The 14281-nt window shown below is 50.8% G+C and overlaps 1 protein-coding gene across 1 annotated transcript in view; it reads right to left on the reverse strand.

The window, feature by feature from the left end:
• The window catches only part of DNAJC16 (DnaJ heat shock protein family (Hsp40) member C16), a 1127735-nt gene that overhangs the window by 760485 nt on the left and 352969 nt on the right, over positions 1-14281 (reverse strand). The window contains exon 6 of the mRNA XM_069610457.1: positions 2174-2278. Coding sequence (XP_069466558.1) covers positions 2174-2278 — 105 coding nt within the window. The remainder of the gene's footprint in view (positions 1-2173; positions 2279-14281) is intronic.

Here is a 14281-nt window from a genome sequence, read left to right on the forward strand (position 1 = left end):
TCTCCTTCTGAAGTCCTCCCTCCCCAAAACAGGAGAAACCTGTACTCTGTATGGCAGGCATGGTATCATCAGTAAGAAAAACACAAGTAACCACAGTTCAAAGGCGTTCATTGAACTTCAAACAGGGTACGATAAAAGCCTATCGAATCCTAAATCTACAGATCGGAGCAAGCTACGACCATCAAATAACGCAGTCCTAGTGGTATCTTGTAAAAATAAAAGGGCCTATACTAAAAACAAAACTATTGCCAGTCCTTAACTCTAAATACAAATAGAGTAGGGAATAATGTCATGAAAAGGAAGAAGTGTTCAAAATGATATGGCAGGATGTTCAGGCCGTAGGCCTCCCTTGCCCCCGTTTTTCAGCACGGGACAAGGCGGTTCACTCGAGCGTAGCACAATATCTAGCTTCTTCGGCACGAAGATACAGTTCCATTACCAGCATCAAGACCTTCTGTGCTCAAGTCTCTTTAATTATCAAAGTCTCTTGATTCACAGGGCCTGATGTACAAAAACCAACGAAAAGGTTTTCTTCTCTCACAAATACTCAATTTGGATGATTCACTCTTTCACCCTGGATCCCCCTCAGCTTGGATCAGATCCTTTTTTTTTTTTACAATGATCGTTACTTTGGATGCCCTCTTCTGGGCTCAGATCCCCCTTTACAATGTTCAGAAAATATTCTCAGTGACTCACGGTTCACCCTGGACCCCCCTCAGCCGGGCTCAGATCCTTCCTTTTACACAACTAGTCTCCGACTGTCAGCCGGGTTCGGACCAATTTCAGTTTGCATTAACTATCGAAGACTTTCGAATGGGCATGGGGTTTAGCTTGACTCATTGCAGGACCACTTCGATCTCAATTCCTTTTTCACATTTGCCAACCAGTTGGATACCCAACAGAGACCACCGAATGAGCACCCACATGCCGCCAGACCACTGTTGACAGTATCTTTCTTGGCTTCAAAAGTTCAGTCACACCTCTGTTTTATTCCTGTCGCTCGTCGCATACGATTCACACACTGTTCTCTTTAGATTTCTCCTTACAATGTTGCCGCTTGCAACTTTGGTTCTAACAAAGGCTGGTCTGGTATCAGTTTCCCCCGATTCACCGGGTGTGCTGACTTTACTGGCGCTTATTTGTGGTAGGAGCCAAGGACAGTACCATGGCGGCAAACACTCCTCCCTGCCTCGGTTATTGGTACGGGAGAGCCCCGGGTACCTCCAACACACAATGAAGGTTTCTTCCACTTCAATTCCAGGTCTTGTGCTTCTTATTTTCTCCGGCTCACTAAAGTAACTGTATGAAAAGGTCAATGGCACTTCCCTCCTTGCAACCCTCTCTGATCTCGTCGTCTTTCTCCTCGTATTAAACTGCCATCTTGGACCTAATACTTCCTCATGTGCTTTGCCTTGATCAGAGTGTGCTTTCATGCTACGCCATTTATCTGTGTGGGCAAGTGTGATGGAAGTCAGGGGTGTGTAATGATCGGTAATAACCTGACCTTATCTGATAATTGTATTGGGACATGTCAGATATACAGCTTTGGTGTTAGTCAGTTTTCTCTCACAATGAGCCGTCTGTGAGAAAGTGTTTGTGCTGGGAAAGAGGGGTTGGGGGGGTTGAGTCCCTAGGTATCCTACCTGGAAGGAACGGGGAAAAGGTGTTACAGGGAAGGGGATACCGCGTTTCCCCATCCGGGACTCCCACTTCCACTCCCAGAAGACCCTCCTACACTGGTCCACCCCCAGGAACTGGATCCAAAAGCGATGGCCGTGCCCTGGCCACCTGGATGACAGATCCACCCCCAGGGACTAGCGGGATGAGACACCTTCAGGTTTCTCACATCTGTCATCCACCTCCTAGGACAACATCGAGAAAAACTCTATCCTTAACCCAACTCAATTGACTACATCCTAGCTTGAGGCTGGTACTAGATTAAATCTCCCAATGGAGCAGCAGGTGCCATCTCACAGAGAGCAGTTGCTATATCGGATCTACTTTGAGCAAATCTATGTTTATTGTCATCCATGGTCTTTAATTTTCCACCTTCCCCTATTCGAGGCGAGGTACCCTTTACCCCAACCCTAACCATGTCTTTCCTCTAACCCCCCCCCCACCCGCCCTATCCCCCGACATATTTACCAGTTTTTAAATGGGATTTTATTATTACCTTGTAAAGCAGCGGAACAGGTGGCATCTGGTCAAACAGCAAAACATGAGGTTTATTCTCTTGCTGCCAGTTGGACAGAAATCTGACATAATTTCTATCTGTAATCTAAACATGAAAAAAAAGAAGCGGTCACTTAGTATCCTAATATTCATTAGAAACATCAGATTCATAATATTGTATCGCAGCAAACAACCCATGACATAAAATTTAAAGCACATATTAAATACTCTGGGATTCAATATAAATGACTCAATGCAGTAACTTCTGGACCATTAACTATCCAGCCACCTTTTTACACACACAATATATCCATCCAAACAAAGGGTGAGGAAAAACCTGCAATACAAGTCATAATGAAAATTCCCAAGAGCACATGTTGCCTTGACCGGCTTCCAGGAACCCCCTCCCCCCCACTGGTCTTGGCCTTCAGATATTGATCACTCAATCTACTGTATTGGCATGCATACATATTATGTGTATGTAGATGTTTTGGACGATGGCTCTCATGATTCCCTCATTAAGGAACAAGTTACTTACCTGTAACTCCAGCTCTCCAGCATAGTTATCTTTCATGGATGCACATGCTCATGAATATTTCCTGTCTGGCTGGGAATCCTCGGTAATATTATAGCAGTTGAGCTTTAAAGCTTAAAAAAACTGCTAGTCACATATAGCCTACTGCTGTTACTTTGGGTCATACTGCTCAAGCCAATAGCACTAAACCTCCTTCGCTCCACTCCTGGTTGCCATCTTTCGATTTGGAAGCGCACATAATGTGGCAGTAGGAACCAAGAAGAGCCATAGAGGGCAAGGAGGGAGGGTTGCACCACTGGGTTATCCACAGAGATAATCCTGTACGGCAGGTATCCACTTGTACTCGGACAAGATGTGCAGAGAAAGATAAAATGCTGTCAAGGGGTTACGTGAGTGGGTCCATGGCCTGCTCCTGCACCCAATGGCAGAATCTGGTCCATTTACTTTTGTATTGTGAGCGAGGGGAAGGTCCCAACTGCTTGCTGAGGTGGTTACTGGGCAAAGCTTCAGCTGATCAGGAGCCAAGCCGAGAGTGCCAGCTTTCTCAGGTCCGGGTGCTCCACTGCCTGTGCTGCTGAAAGCAGAAGCCCCTGGCAGACTGGCAGATGGACAAGGCTGTGCGACTTGAGCTGTAGGAGTATTGGAAAAAAAAAAAAACTTGATGGCCAGTGGGGAGCTATCAGAATAATGGAGCAGCCTACCGAGTTTCGAAACTTGCGGCAGGTCCTCTGAAGCAGTGGAGGGGGAGGGAAGGCAATGAAGTTGCTACTGTCCCAGCACTGCTGAAATGCATCCCACAAGGAGCTGTGACCCTGCGCCGCTCATGACGCAAAGTGGGGGCATTTGGAATTCTGCTCAGATGCAAGCAGGTCGAGATTCAGAAAGACCCACCTCTGAACGAGGCGATAAAGAATCGATGTGCAATTCTCACTTGTATGTGTTGTAGCCCAGCCAGCTCAGGCTGTCTGCTTCCGCACTACTGTCCCTCGGGAGATTAATTGCCCTGATCCAAATCCTTTGCGACAGGGACCATTCCCAGATAGATATCGTCTCCCTGCAGACAGATGGTGACTTGGTTCGCCCGTTCAAGTAGAACATTGTGGTTGAATTGTCTGTCCTGACCATGACCGCTTTGCCCCTGACCAATGGCAGAAAGGCTTTGAGAGCCAGGCTCTGAGCTCCAGAAGGTTCATGGGCATCAAAGGTTTTCTCCCTTGACCATGAGCCGTGAATGAAGTGGTTTCTCAGAGTTGCTCCCCAGCCATGCAGGGAAGAATCTTCCATCACCACCAGAGAAGGCTCTGGATGTGAGAACAGAGCCGCAATTGTCCACAAAGCAGTTGAGGACCCACCAGTGGAGGTCCAGGTGAAGAGTGCGCAGCCAGTCTGACTGCGACCCAGTCTCCTGGATCCATGAGGCCACCAAATTAAATTTAAGACGCCACATTTTGAGTGTGGTGCGCGAAAGTGTCAGGACACATGAGGCCACGAGACCCAGTAAGCGCTGAACCCACCAGGCTGAGGTTATATAAGATATGATATGGCATTTGTAACGCGCCTATACATTTTCAAGGCGCGACGAGGCAAGGAAGGGGGAACAGAGGGCGAGGACAGTGACAACGCTCTTACTAGGCCAAGTGACATTGAGATCACGCAGGGCCGGGGGGGGATAGGAAAAGTGCCAGGTTAAATGGGAGCAGGGCAGTTCTGTACATGACATAAAACTAACAAGAAGTGCGGCCAGCAGGTGGCAGGTGCAAGGGTAAGTGCAGACAGCAGGTGTCAAAAAGTGCAGGTAGGGGGACTGTAGGGTTACAGATACAGACCCAAGTGCTAGGGTTGCCGGGGGGCAGTGCAGGGGTGCAACTGTGCGGGCAGGGACCTGGGCCCGAAAGCAGAGGGTAGACAGTTGACCAGTGCAGTATCAGACAGGAAATCAGCAGGGGAAAGGAAGATAGAAGGCAAAAGCAAAGAGAAAGGTCTTGAGGTGCTTCCGGAACCAGAGATGGTTCTCCTCAAGTTTCAGAGAGGCAGAGAGGCTGTTCCAGAGGAAGGCCCAAGCCGAAGAAAGATCTACCATCAACTCGTTGTTTGGAGAAGCGATTGACCCTGAGGGAGGTGGAGGAGTGAAGAGCTCGAGTAGGAAGGTATTTACAAAGAGTTGAGGTATTGAGGACCCAGGCCCCAGAAGGCCCTCTGGACAATGCAGAGGTTATTGAACTTAATCCTTGCAGCCACTGGGAGCCAATGCAGAGATGTCAGTGCTGAGAGATACGATCCCTGGGCTTGAGGCCAAGGACAAGTCTTGCACTCCTGTTCTGGATGAGCTGCAGAGTTGGAAAGGAAAATGGCAAACTGCCTCCCGTAGAGATTTGCCATGGGAAAGCCCCTCTGGACCACTGCGTCCCACCGGACATCTCCCAATGCTACGCCCCCTCCCCAGCCCTCCCCCCGTGCCCTCCCACCAACTCTCCCCATCACCCAAAAACACTAAATCCTGTGAGGGGAGCAGCTGCGACTTCTTTTGGTTGAGGGAAGGTTCCAGTTGGTTTAGGACATCCGCCAACGTCTGACAGGAGTGGAGCGCCCCTCACCAGCCAGTCGTCCAAGTAAGGGGAATGGTGGTGGCCCTTAAACAGAAGAAGGGCCGCCGCCCTGTTCATTAGATTGGTAAACACACGCGGCAGCCCATTGACACCAGAAAGGGGACAGGCCGTACAAGTATAGGAGTTACAGGTAAGTAACTTGCTCCTTCTCCAGCATGGGATCTTTCATGGATTTACATGCTCATGAATACAAATACACAGCAGTACATATTTCAACCAAAGGGAGGTGGTACAGCTCTACAGCAGCAAATGGTACTAACCTCAAGCAAATGGGTTGCAAAGCACTGGTTGTCCAACACGGGACTCCTCCCTTGAATCCCTGTCAACGCAGCAGAATCTCATGAAGGTGTGGGTAGATCTTGACGTAGCAGTCTTGAAGAGGTCGAGCAAGGGAACACCAGACAGGAAAGGCCCTGGTGAATGTGCTTTAGGTCTACCTTGCAACAGCCTGTTTGCGAGTGGATGACAATGGGAAAAGCAGCCAGATAGCCACCTGGAAAAACTAGCCTTTGACAGGGCTTTCCCTAGACTCTTCCGTGACCTTTGCGACTCACTCTCTATTCTCCCCTCTGGCCCGACTCACTCTGCAGGGCACACTCTGGATGTTCTGATCTCCTCAGACCTTCCCCTTTCTATCCCTCTCACCACTCCTCTCTCTCCTGGAGTGATCACTTTCTCCTTTCTTCCCAGCTCACCCTCTCTACCCCTCAGGCCAAGCCATCTCCAGCACTGCCACCCACCTTCTCGGTCATCCGACCCATGAAGCGCGTGTCAGTTGAGGCTTTCGCCATAGTTTTCTCATACCCCCCCGCCCTCTATGGCTGACTCACACCCTGATATAGCCCTTTCCATGCTCCACTCTGCAATATCTTAAACTCTGGACGTCCTTGCCTCTGCCATGAGGATCCACCTGAAGCCCCCATGCCAAATGCAACTCCTGGTATGATTCATACCTCGTCACCCTTAAACGCAAGTGCAGGGTGGCCGAGAGGAAATGGCATGCTTCATAATCATCCTCTGACAAACTGGCCGGCCGCCTGCTCCAAAGGCAATACCGGTTCTTTGTCCTCACCAAGAAGAGAGCTCACATCCAAGCCCACGTGTCTGCGGCTTCTAACAACTCGGCTGAACCCTTTAAAATCTGCAAGGAACTGGCCAATCTTGCTGCAGTCTCTACCTCTCTTGTCCCTTACCAGGCACTCTGCACAGCACTGGCTTCTCATTTCGTCTCCAAAACTCAGGACATCTTGTTCTCGCTCTCCTCCTCTCCCCTCACTTCCTGTTCCTCCTGTGGCCCATTTTCGGCTTCCTCTCCTCCCATCTTCTCTGCCTTTCCCCTGTTCTCACCAGACAAGGTTTCTAGACAAGTCCGATCTACGAAAGTCTCATCAAAACAGGTTCATCCCTGTTCCTCCAAAACAATTAAGGACCACATTGACTCCGTGGCTCCCACTCTAGCTGACTTCTGCAACCACTTCTTCGCCAGCTGAGTCTTCCCCCCCCCCCCCTGAAGCACTCTCTTGTGCACCCTCTTCTCAGAAAACCCTCTATCGACCCTTCCTGCCTGGCCAACTATCGCCCAATCTTCATCACTCCTTTCCTGGGCAAACTCTTGGAAAAGCTGGCCATCTCCCAGCTCAATCTTCACACTGAATCTGTTGGTTGTCTCCATAATCATCAGTCTGGCTTCGGGGCTGCCAGAAGCATGGAAACTGCTCTCCAACCTTGATTCCAACCCCCTGTGTCCTCATCTTACTTGATCTCTCTCCTGCCTTTGACACCGTCAACCATGCCATCCTGCTCAACAGTCTGTGATAACCTGGGTATCACCGGGCAGGCCCTGGGGTGGCTGACTTCTTTCCTCTCTGATCGACCCTCCGATGTTCAACTCGGTCCTTCCTCTCCTCCATCTCTATCTCCACCTGTGGTGTTCCCCAGAAGTCTAACCTCTCTCCCTGGCTGTTCAACCAATACCTTGCACTTCTTGCCCACCGCATTGCTGCACTCTGCCCCAACTTCCAGTGCTATGCGGATGACACCCAGCTCATCTTCAGGCTACGCTCCGCCACCTCTTCGACCTCTCTCATCTCTGACTGTCCGCCATCCAGGAGTGGTGTGTTTTCTCAGGCAGAGAACAGGTGATGGGTGTTTCTAAAAACACAAGGAATGGGGATTAGTACGGGCCCCAAGGTGTATTCCCCACACCTCTTTAGTCCACCTTCCCTGCAGAGTCAAATGCCTGTGGGTAGTTGTTGTGCCTCTTGCAACTGGGGTCTTCTGCAGACTCCCACAATGGCCTGCATCAACTGGGAACCCCTCTTGTTAATGGCAGTGAACATCACTCCACTTGTCAATAATGATCCTTTATAATCCAATAGTGTTCATGGAGAAACAAAATCCAGAGTTGTAGGTCTTTTTCATGAGTGCAGGACAAGATGTTATCGCTAGTTAAGTTGAGAGCTGGCAGTTCTCTCCAGGTAATCCAAGCACTGCAATCTGTTACCATTTTCCTTCGTATATTCACAGATTCAAAACAACGAAGAAAACAAAATGTTCCTAAATGAATTTCAAGGCGATGTCAACCTGCTCAGTCCTGTTCTTTTCCTCTGTGGGTGCGTAGTTCGAGTTGAATGGGGAAGGAGCACAGGGAAGTGCCAGGTAGGAACCAAAGCTAAAGGAATGACTGGCATGGGTTGTTCGCGGGTGGGGTCTTTTATAGGCTGGTCTCGCCCTTGCTGGTCAAATCTCACAGGATTTCAAAATCTTGTTATATTTCAACATATCACAAGATTCTCCTGGTTTCCTTTTTTTTTATATAACTGGATTCTAGATCCCCCACCCCCCAAGCCACCTCCACTTCCCCTATGGGTGCTACGGGACCCGAACACCCCCTTGCTATGGGCAGAAGGCACCTCTCAGGGAGGAGGGTGGGCACAGTGTGCTGCTGATGGGCTTTGGTGACCCAGGGTGAAATTCATGACAGAACCAGAGGATGGAGCAACAAAGCAATTTGCATTGTTATTGGACTATGGCCAAATTTAGTTATTTTGTGAGAGACTCACTATGTCTAGGAAATGGAAAAGGGGACAACTGGGTGTGGGCCACACAAGATAGAAGACATGGGGCAGAAGGGCTGCCAATGGAAGTCTGCTGTGTCAGACAGAAGAGATTTAAGTGGAAGGTGGGGAAACCAAAGTGCAAAACAACAAAGAAAACACCAACCCACCGATTTTTTTTATCATGAAAAAGAAACCGGCTTTGTGAAGCCTCCATGTCTCCCCGTCTAATGGTCCTATGCCTGCCAACTGTATAGGGTGCAAGTGGATATGTGCTTCTCAGGCTCTGTAGAGGGCACTGATCTCCTACAGTGCACATTTTGCTAGAGGGCTAGCATTCAAAAGCTATAGACAGACTGCTGTATCAATACAAAAAACCTCACTGAGTTTAAAAATAAATGAATAGCGGGGGCGCTGTTGCGTGGCTTGCAAGATGGCCGCTGCCCGAGAGGCTCCGACAACAGTGACATTATCCTGCAGGATATCCTGGGTCTAAGCTTGTCCTCCAGAGCGCATACCTAATCTCAAACACTGCGGGCACAGTTTTAGCCCAATATCGACAGCATTAACATTGCGGGGAGAGCGGTGCGGGCGTCTGCGTGCGGCGTCCTCACCGTGCCAGTTGGAGGTGAGGTGCAATTGCACTGTGGCTGGAGGCGGGCTGAACAACTGCGGATACACACGGCGACCGGACCAGGACTGAAGCAGTAGAGGAGACCGTACCATAGCTCTCAACCATTTGTGTTGCAAAGGCGGGTGAAACCACCCGATTGTTTTTTGGCGGGTGAGACGCCAATTGGAATGCATGGGCGTGCAGGCGGCTTGGCAGGTGAGTCAGCCCTTTACAAGGCGGGTGACACCCCCAAAAGCGTGTGAGTTGAGTGCTATGCCGTACTGAGGTGAGATGGAAGCTGTCCCGAGCCTCACATTCGCTCTGGCTCAATCTCCGCCACGAAAGCGTCAGCCGCCCGACAGAAGTGGCCATCCCCCCTGTTCCCTGATCAGAGCGCAGCCAGGGGGAATCGCGTGACTGACGACGCTCCCCGGGGTGGCTGCACCGCCCTTGATACCAATCCCCGATTCCATCCGGTCCGTCTCCACAGGACATACCCAGGTCACCAGAATTAGAGATCCTTCTCCTGCGACAACACCGGACCGCGAACGTGCCACGCTCTGCTGCATAAGCCTCAACCTGTTGGCATACACATTGGCCTGGACACACATGGAGGCCCCTTGAAGGCTACTGGTCTGCAGAGCCAGGGGCGATAATCGGAATTCACTGGGTGACCGCAGCCCCGACCACAAACCAGGAAACAGTAGCTGCACCCTCGGCTGCTGGGAGGAACAGACAGCGGGATCTGCCAGAACAGGGCCAGAACAGGGTTCAAAGCACGGGCACTGCTCTATTGGACCGCACTGGCTCCTTCTCCCCCGTGCGGAAGGCCCAACACTCCAGCAACGGACAGAACAATGCGGCAGCAGTGGTGGAGACACGGGTCTGTCCCCGGCACCCTGGCCACGGCTGGTGAGGAGGGGCAATTTGCAGCACCCACCACAAACGGCCTCGCGCCACAACATATCTATCCTACAGGACGGACGCCGGCTACCATCCGGGGGAGGCGAACTACTACCGCCATTATACCGCTGCTCACAGAGATCCTTTCATCCTCACTCAAGCTCCGTCTTGTAAGCTGCCCGGAATTCAGTGGCTAATAGACTGGGGCACCGGTGGTCACTCGGACGCCCCCATCAAACCCACATCCCGGTGTTAGACGATGCTAAATTGGCTGCGGGGTAGCCTGGAAAGGCGTGAAGCTGTGCTGAGTCACCCTTCCCCCAACTGCAGCGAGTCTTTGCTCCCGCTCCGAGGCGAGGACCCAATGTGTGCCATAGGAACCACATCCTGTGATTGCCAGCACCCTCCAACGACTGCTGTGGCCTAGCAGAGGCAGCAATCTGTATAAGCTGATGGGGGAGCTCCGAAGAACGCAGCCCTGAACGGCGCCCCGGCTGCGGGCGGCCCCCTCCCCGGTGTCCACTGTGTACGCTGGGAGCGAGTGGTTCCGGACACCCGGGTAGAGAGGAGCTCTGCGGGGGCATACAACCGGTTAGGCAGGTATGTGGGGCAGCATCGGATTTCATAACACCTGCACATTATAAAGCGCCACAGGAGCCGGGCTAACTCTTAACCCTTGACACGCAGGAACCCGATCAGATATATGGACTTCGAACGGGAGGAGAGCATATTGTGCCTTACCCGCAACCTACGGCTGGTACTGAGCTTGGACTAAACACACTTTGCCACAAAAAATAAATAAATAAAAAGGGGCACTACCCGACACGGTCCCATTGGACCCTGAACAGGGGTCGGACCATTTGTAGAGAGGAGCACGTGGAATAATTCGGCCATTCGCCCTGGGGTGTGACTGGCCCCCCGCTATCCTGCTACTACGGTCCTAGACTCACAAGCTCCTGTTAACACAAAGTAACCAAGCTGTACGATCCCTACTAACCAACAGAAGCTGCCTGCTGGGAACTAACAGGAACTCACCACCAGCTGGGTGCTGCTCAACCTGGTTGGCATTTCCGTCCGGAGAAAAATCGGAGCTCCCAAGGAACACACTCCTATATCAGTAACCGCCTCGTATCGGTGATCAACAACTGTGAGCGTACTGCTGCGACATGAGGGAGGTAACTAAGCCCTTATATGTACACACTACTCTGCTAAACAGGCACAACACTGAAGGGGAAACAGGAGAACACTGCAACGTATAGAACCGATTCCTAATAACAGGTACCGAACGTTGATGAAAACCACGGCAAACACTGGGCACACGTTTTGTCTGAGGAGACTTGTAACGTGGGAAAACACAATCCACTCGGAGGGCCTGGTCACCGAAAGCAAACACACTTGAGGACTGGCAGGAGTGGTGCATAATCCCTGTTAACTGTGGAGCTTGGAAGCTGCCAGGCTAATAAAATGGAAACGTTCGGTCCTGTGGGGCTGCTGCAAGTGGCATGGCTCCCTAGAAGCTCCTGGTGCGCTCTAGACAACAAGCATCTTAACGTTGGAGTGCTAGCCCGTTAAACAGTAAGAGCTGGAGAATTGGAATGAGGAAGGGAAGGAGCGTACGTCGCATGAGAAATCACCAGCCAAGTGGCTGTGGAGAAGATAGATTTTCCGTTGGAAGATCCGAGAAGGATGAAGAGCCTCATAGAAATTGGCGGCCGCCCCAAGCCGGAGTTCTGAAACGCTAATGAAAGGGCAGCACCTATGTATTGATGCAACCACTGGTCCCTAACACTGTCACGGCACAAAGCAGTCTGGAATAACAGCGACACAGCAACCCGAGGGGGAACTCTGAAACACAAGGATTCCCTGCAGTGTAGGGGATCCACCGAGCTACATCCCGCCCCCACACTCACCTGGAGAAGCGGAACCCGGTAGCCCAGGAGGGCCTGGAGACCGCCTTTAGGGTCTTGAACAACGAAGAGTCAAGCTACAGCTCGCCCACACCGACCCGCTACGTGGACCAACAGCAGTAACAGACATGGTGTCCTCGAACTCCATTCCCCACTCAATCCAGGAGAAATATGTAACTCACCCAGAAAGGGGAACGCTGAAACACAGGAAACGATGGCGAAGAGCGGTAAAGCAACTAAGCAAATGGACATAGCAACCCTTAATGGAGAAGCACGGTCCCTGAGAAACTAAGGCAACCCAGCAGGGGAGCAAAACTCCATCCCCTAACTCAGCTCAATTAGTCACTAAATCGGACCTGAGAGACTTACTCACAGCCATAACAAAAGAAATCCAAAGAGGAACAGAAGCGGTAACTCGGAAAATTAACTCCCTAGACAAGAGGGTGGAATCAGTCGAGAACCGGACGACAGACATCAAGAACACCCTATGTGAGTAGACATTTGAACTGGAGAAAGGCCTTGACAGAATGGCTGCCCTGGAAGCCTGAAGCAAGAGGATGCCGAAAACAGATCAAGAAGGAAAAATATCCGACTCCGTGGAATACCTATCACGGTTCCCGATGCGGACCTGAGAGGATACGCAGGAGACCTATTCAGATTCATAATAACACTCCCAGACGAATCCCTGTTGGAGCTGGACTGGGTGCATAGAACAATCCCAAGGCAGTCTACTACATCGCCCCCGGACTTCCTCGCCAGGGTTCACTTCTTCAGGGTAAAAGGAAATCATGAAAGAGGCCAGAGCAATGCAGCAAATCTCCTTTAGAGACTAACATCCTCCTATACCAAGACCTGGCGAACGCCACCATCCAAAAGAGGAAAAACCTCAAGCCACTGACAGACTGGCTTAGGGAAAGAAAGCTCCCATACCACTGGGGTTTTCCAACATCAGTGAAATTCTCCTGGGAAGGATCACAACAGATCAATTCCCTAAAGGAAGCGGAAAAATTCATGGGCATCGGAGGAGGAAGCAAGGAATCCGAGTTGGAAGCGGCTGGTCGAGTCCCATCCGATAAATAAGGGCCAGCATCATGGACCAGAGTCGGTAGATGGCGTAGAATCCGAGGATCCCCCCCGCCCCAACGAAAGCCCAAACCAGATTGAAATGCTGCAAAACAAAATGAATGCCTAGGGTCAGTGTCCCATCCCCCACTCTCCCTGGAGCCCACTAACGACAAACATGGGCGATTGAACACACATCTGCCAGGGGCATAGCACAAGCAAACGCGACACAATATGGGGGTGGGGGGTGTGGAAGGGCAAGAGGCTGTAGGGGAATCCGTGGAATCTCCCCAATATCAGATTTGGAACTAACCAAGGGAAGCTGTTATCACATTCCAGAACATGTTATAAAACACAAGTGGACATTATGTCCTGCCATTGACAAGTTGGGCCCAATTGACCATATCGCTGGAGGTTGGAGCTCTATCAGTTGCCCCGTTGGGTAGAATGATCTCATTTTTTCAGGTCAGGGGTTGGGGGAAGTGGAGGGGAAGGCATCAACAAGGGGGGAGAGAACACTGTGGGTCACTCCCCCGCAGGGAGAGGAAATCAACAATACACTGACATCTATTGACATCACAACACCATACAACCAGAGCAACACCAGACAGATGATCCGTGCTGGGACAGGCAAGAAGAGACGCAATACTGAACCCACTAAGGAACCTCATGGGGTCGGATAGTGAGAGGGAACTCAAGGTCATTACATGGAACGTCCAGGGCCTTAACTTCCCGGGGAACTGTAGGTCGGTGGAGCATAAGCTCAATTTACTAGCTGGAGACATAGGAGCTGGAGCTCCAGGAGAATCACTTGTTACAGGCGAACAAAAAACGCATCAGATTCAAAAGGTTTAAGAAGTCATTCTTCGCCACATCCGGGTAGAAAAAGAGAGGGGTGGACATCCTACTGAGCAACAAGTTCCCCTTAACGGGAATCACAGTTAGACAGGACACAGGTGGTAGATATCTCTTCGTGAAGTGTCTACTGGTGGAGCAGCCCATCACTCTGGCGGTGGTTTATTGCCCAAATAGCGATCAAGACAAATTCTTAGCGAACCTGACCCCAACCATCCTGACATTCACCGAGGGACACCTGCTTATAGGCGGAGATTTTAATATGGACCCTGACCCACTATTAGATAAAACCCTTTCTCCATCCAGACTAGATTACACCCAAGCACTGTCATTAGCCAAATTTCTCAGGGAAACAGACAGTGGATGCTTGAAAGCTGGCAAACACGGGCTCTAGAGAATACACACACTACTCCCACACGCACAAGGGATTATCAAGAATAGAGCTACTGTTAGTCACCAACATAATATACCACTGCCTGGACAAAGTTAAGATACAAACCCGGGCAATCTCGGACCACGCCCCTGTATCAGCAGTTATAAGCATAAAAAGGCACCCCCCCCCTGTGCTCCAA

Source organism: Ambystoma mexicanum, chromosome 8 (genome assembly GCF_040938575.1).
Source record: "Ambystoma mexicanum isolate Mex_15411 chromosome 8, UKY_AmexF1_1, whole genome shotgun sequence".
Classification (NCBI taxonomy): domain Eukaryota; kingdom Metazoa; phylum Chordata; class Amphibia; order Caudata; family Ambystomatidae; genus Ambystoma; species Ambystoma mexicanum.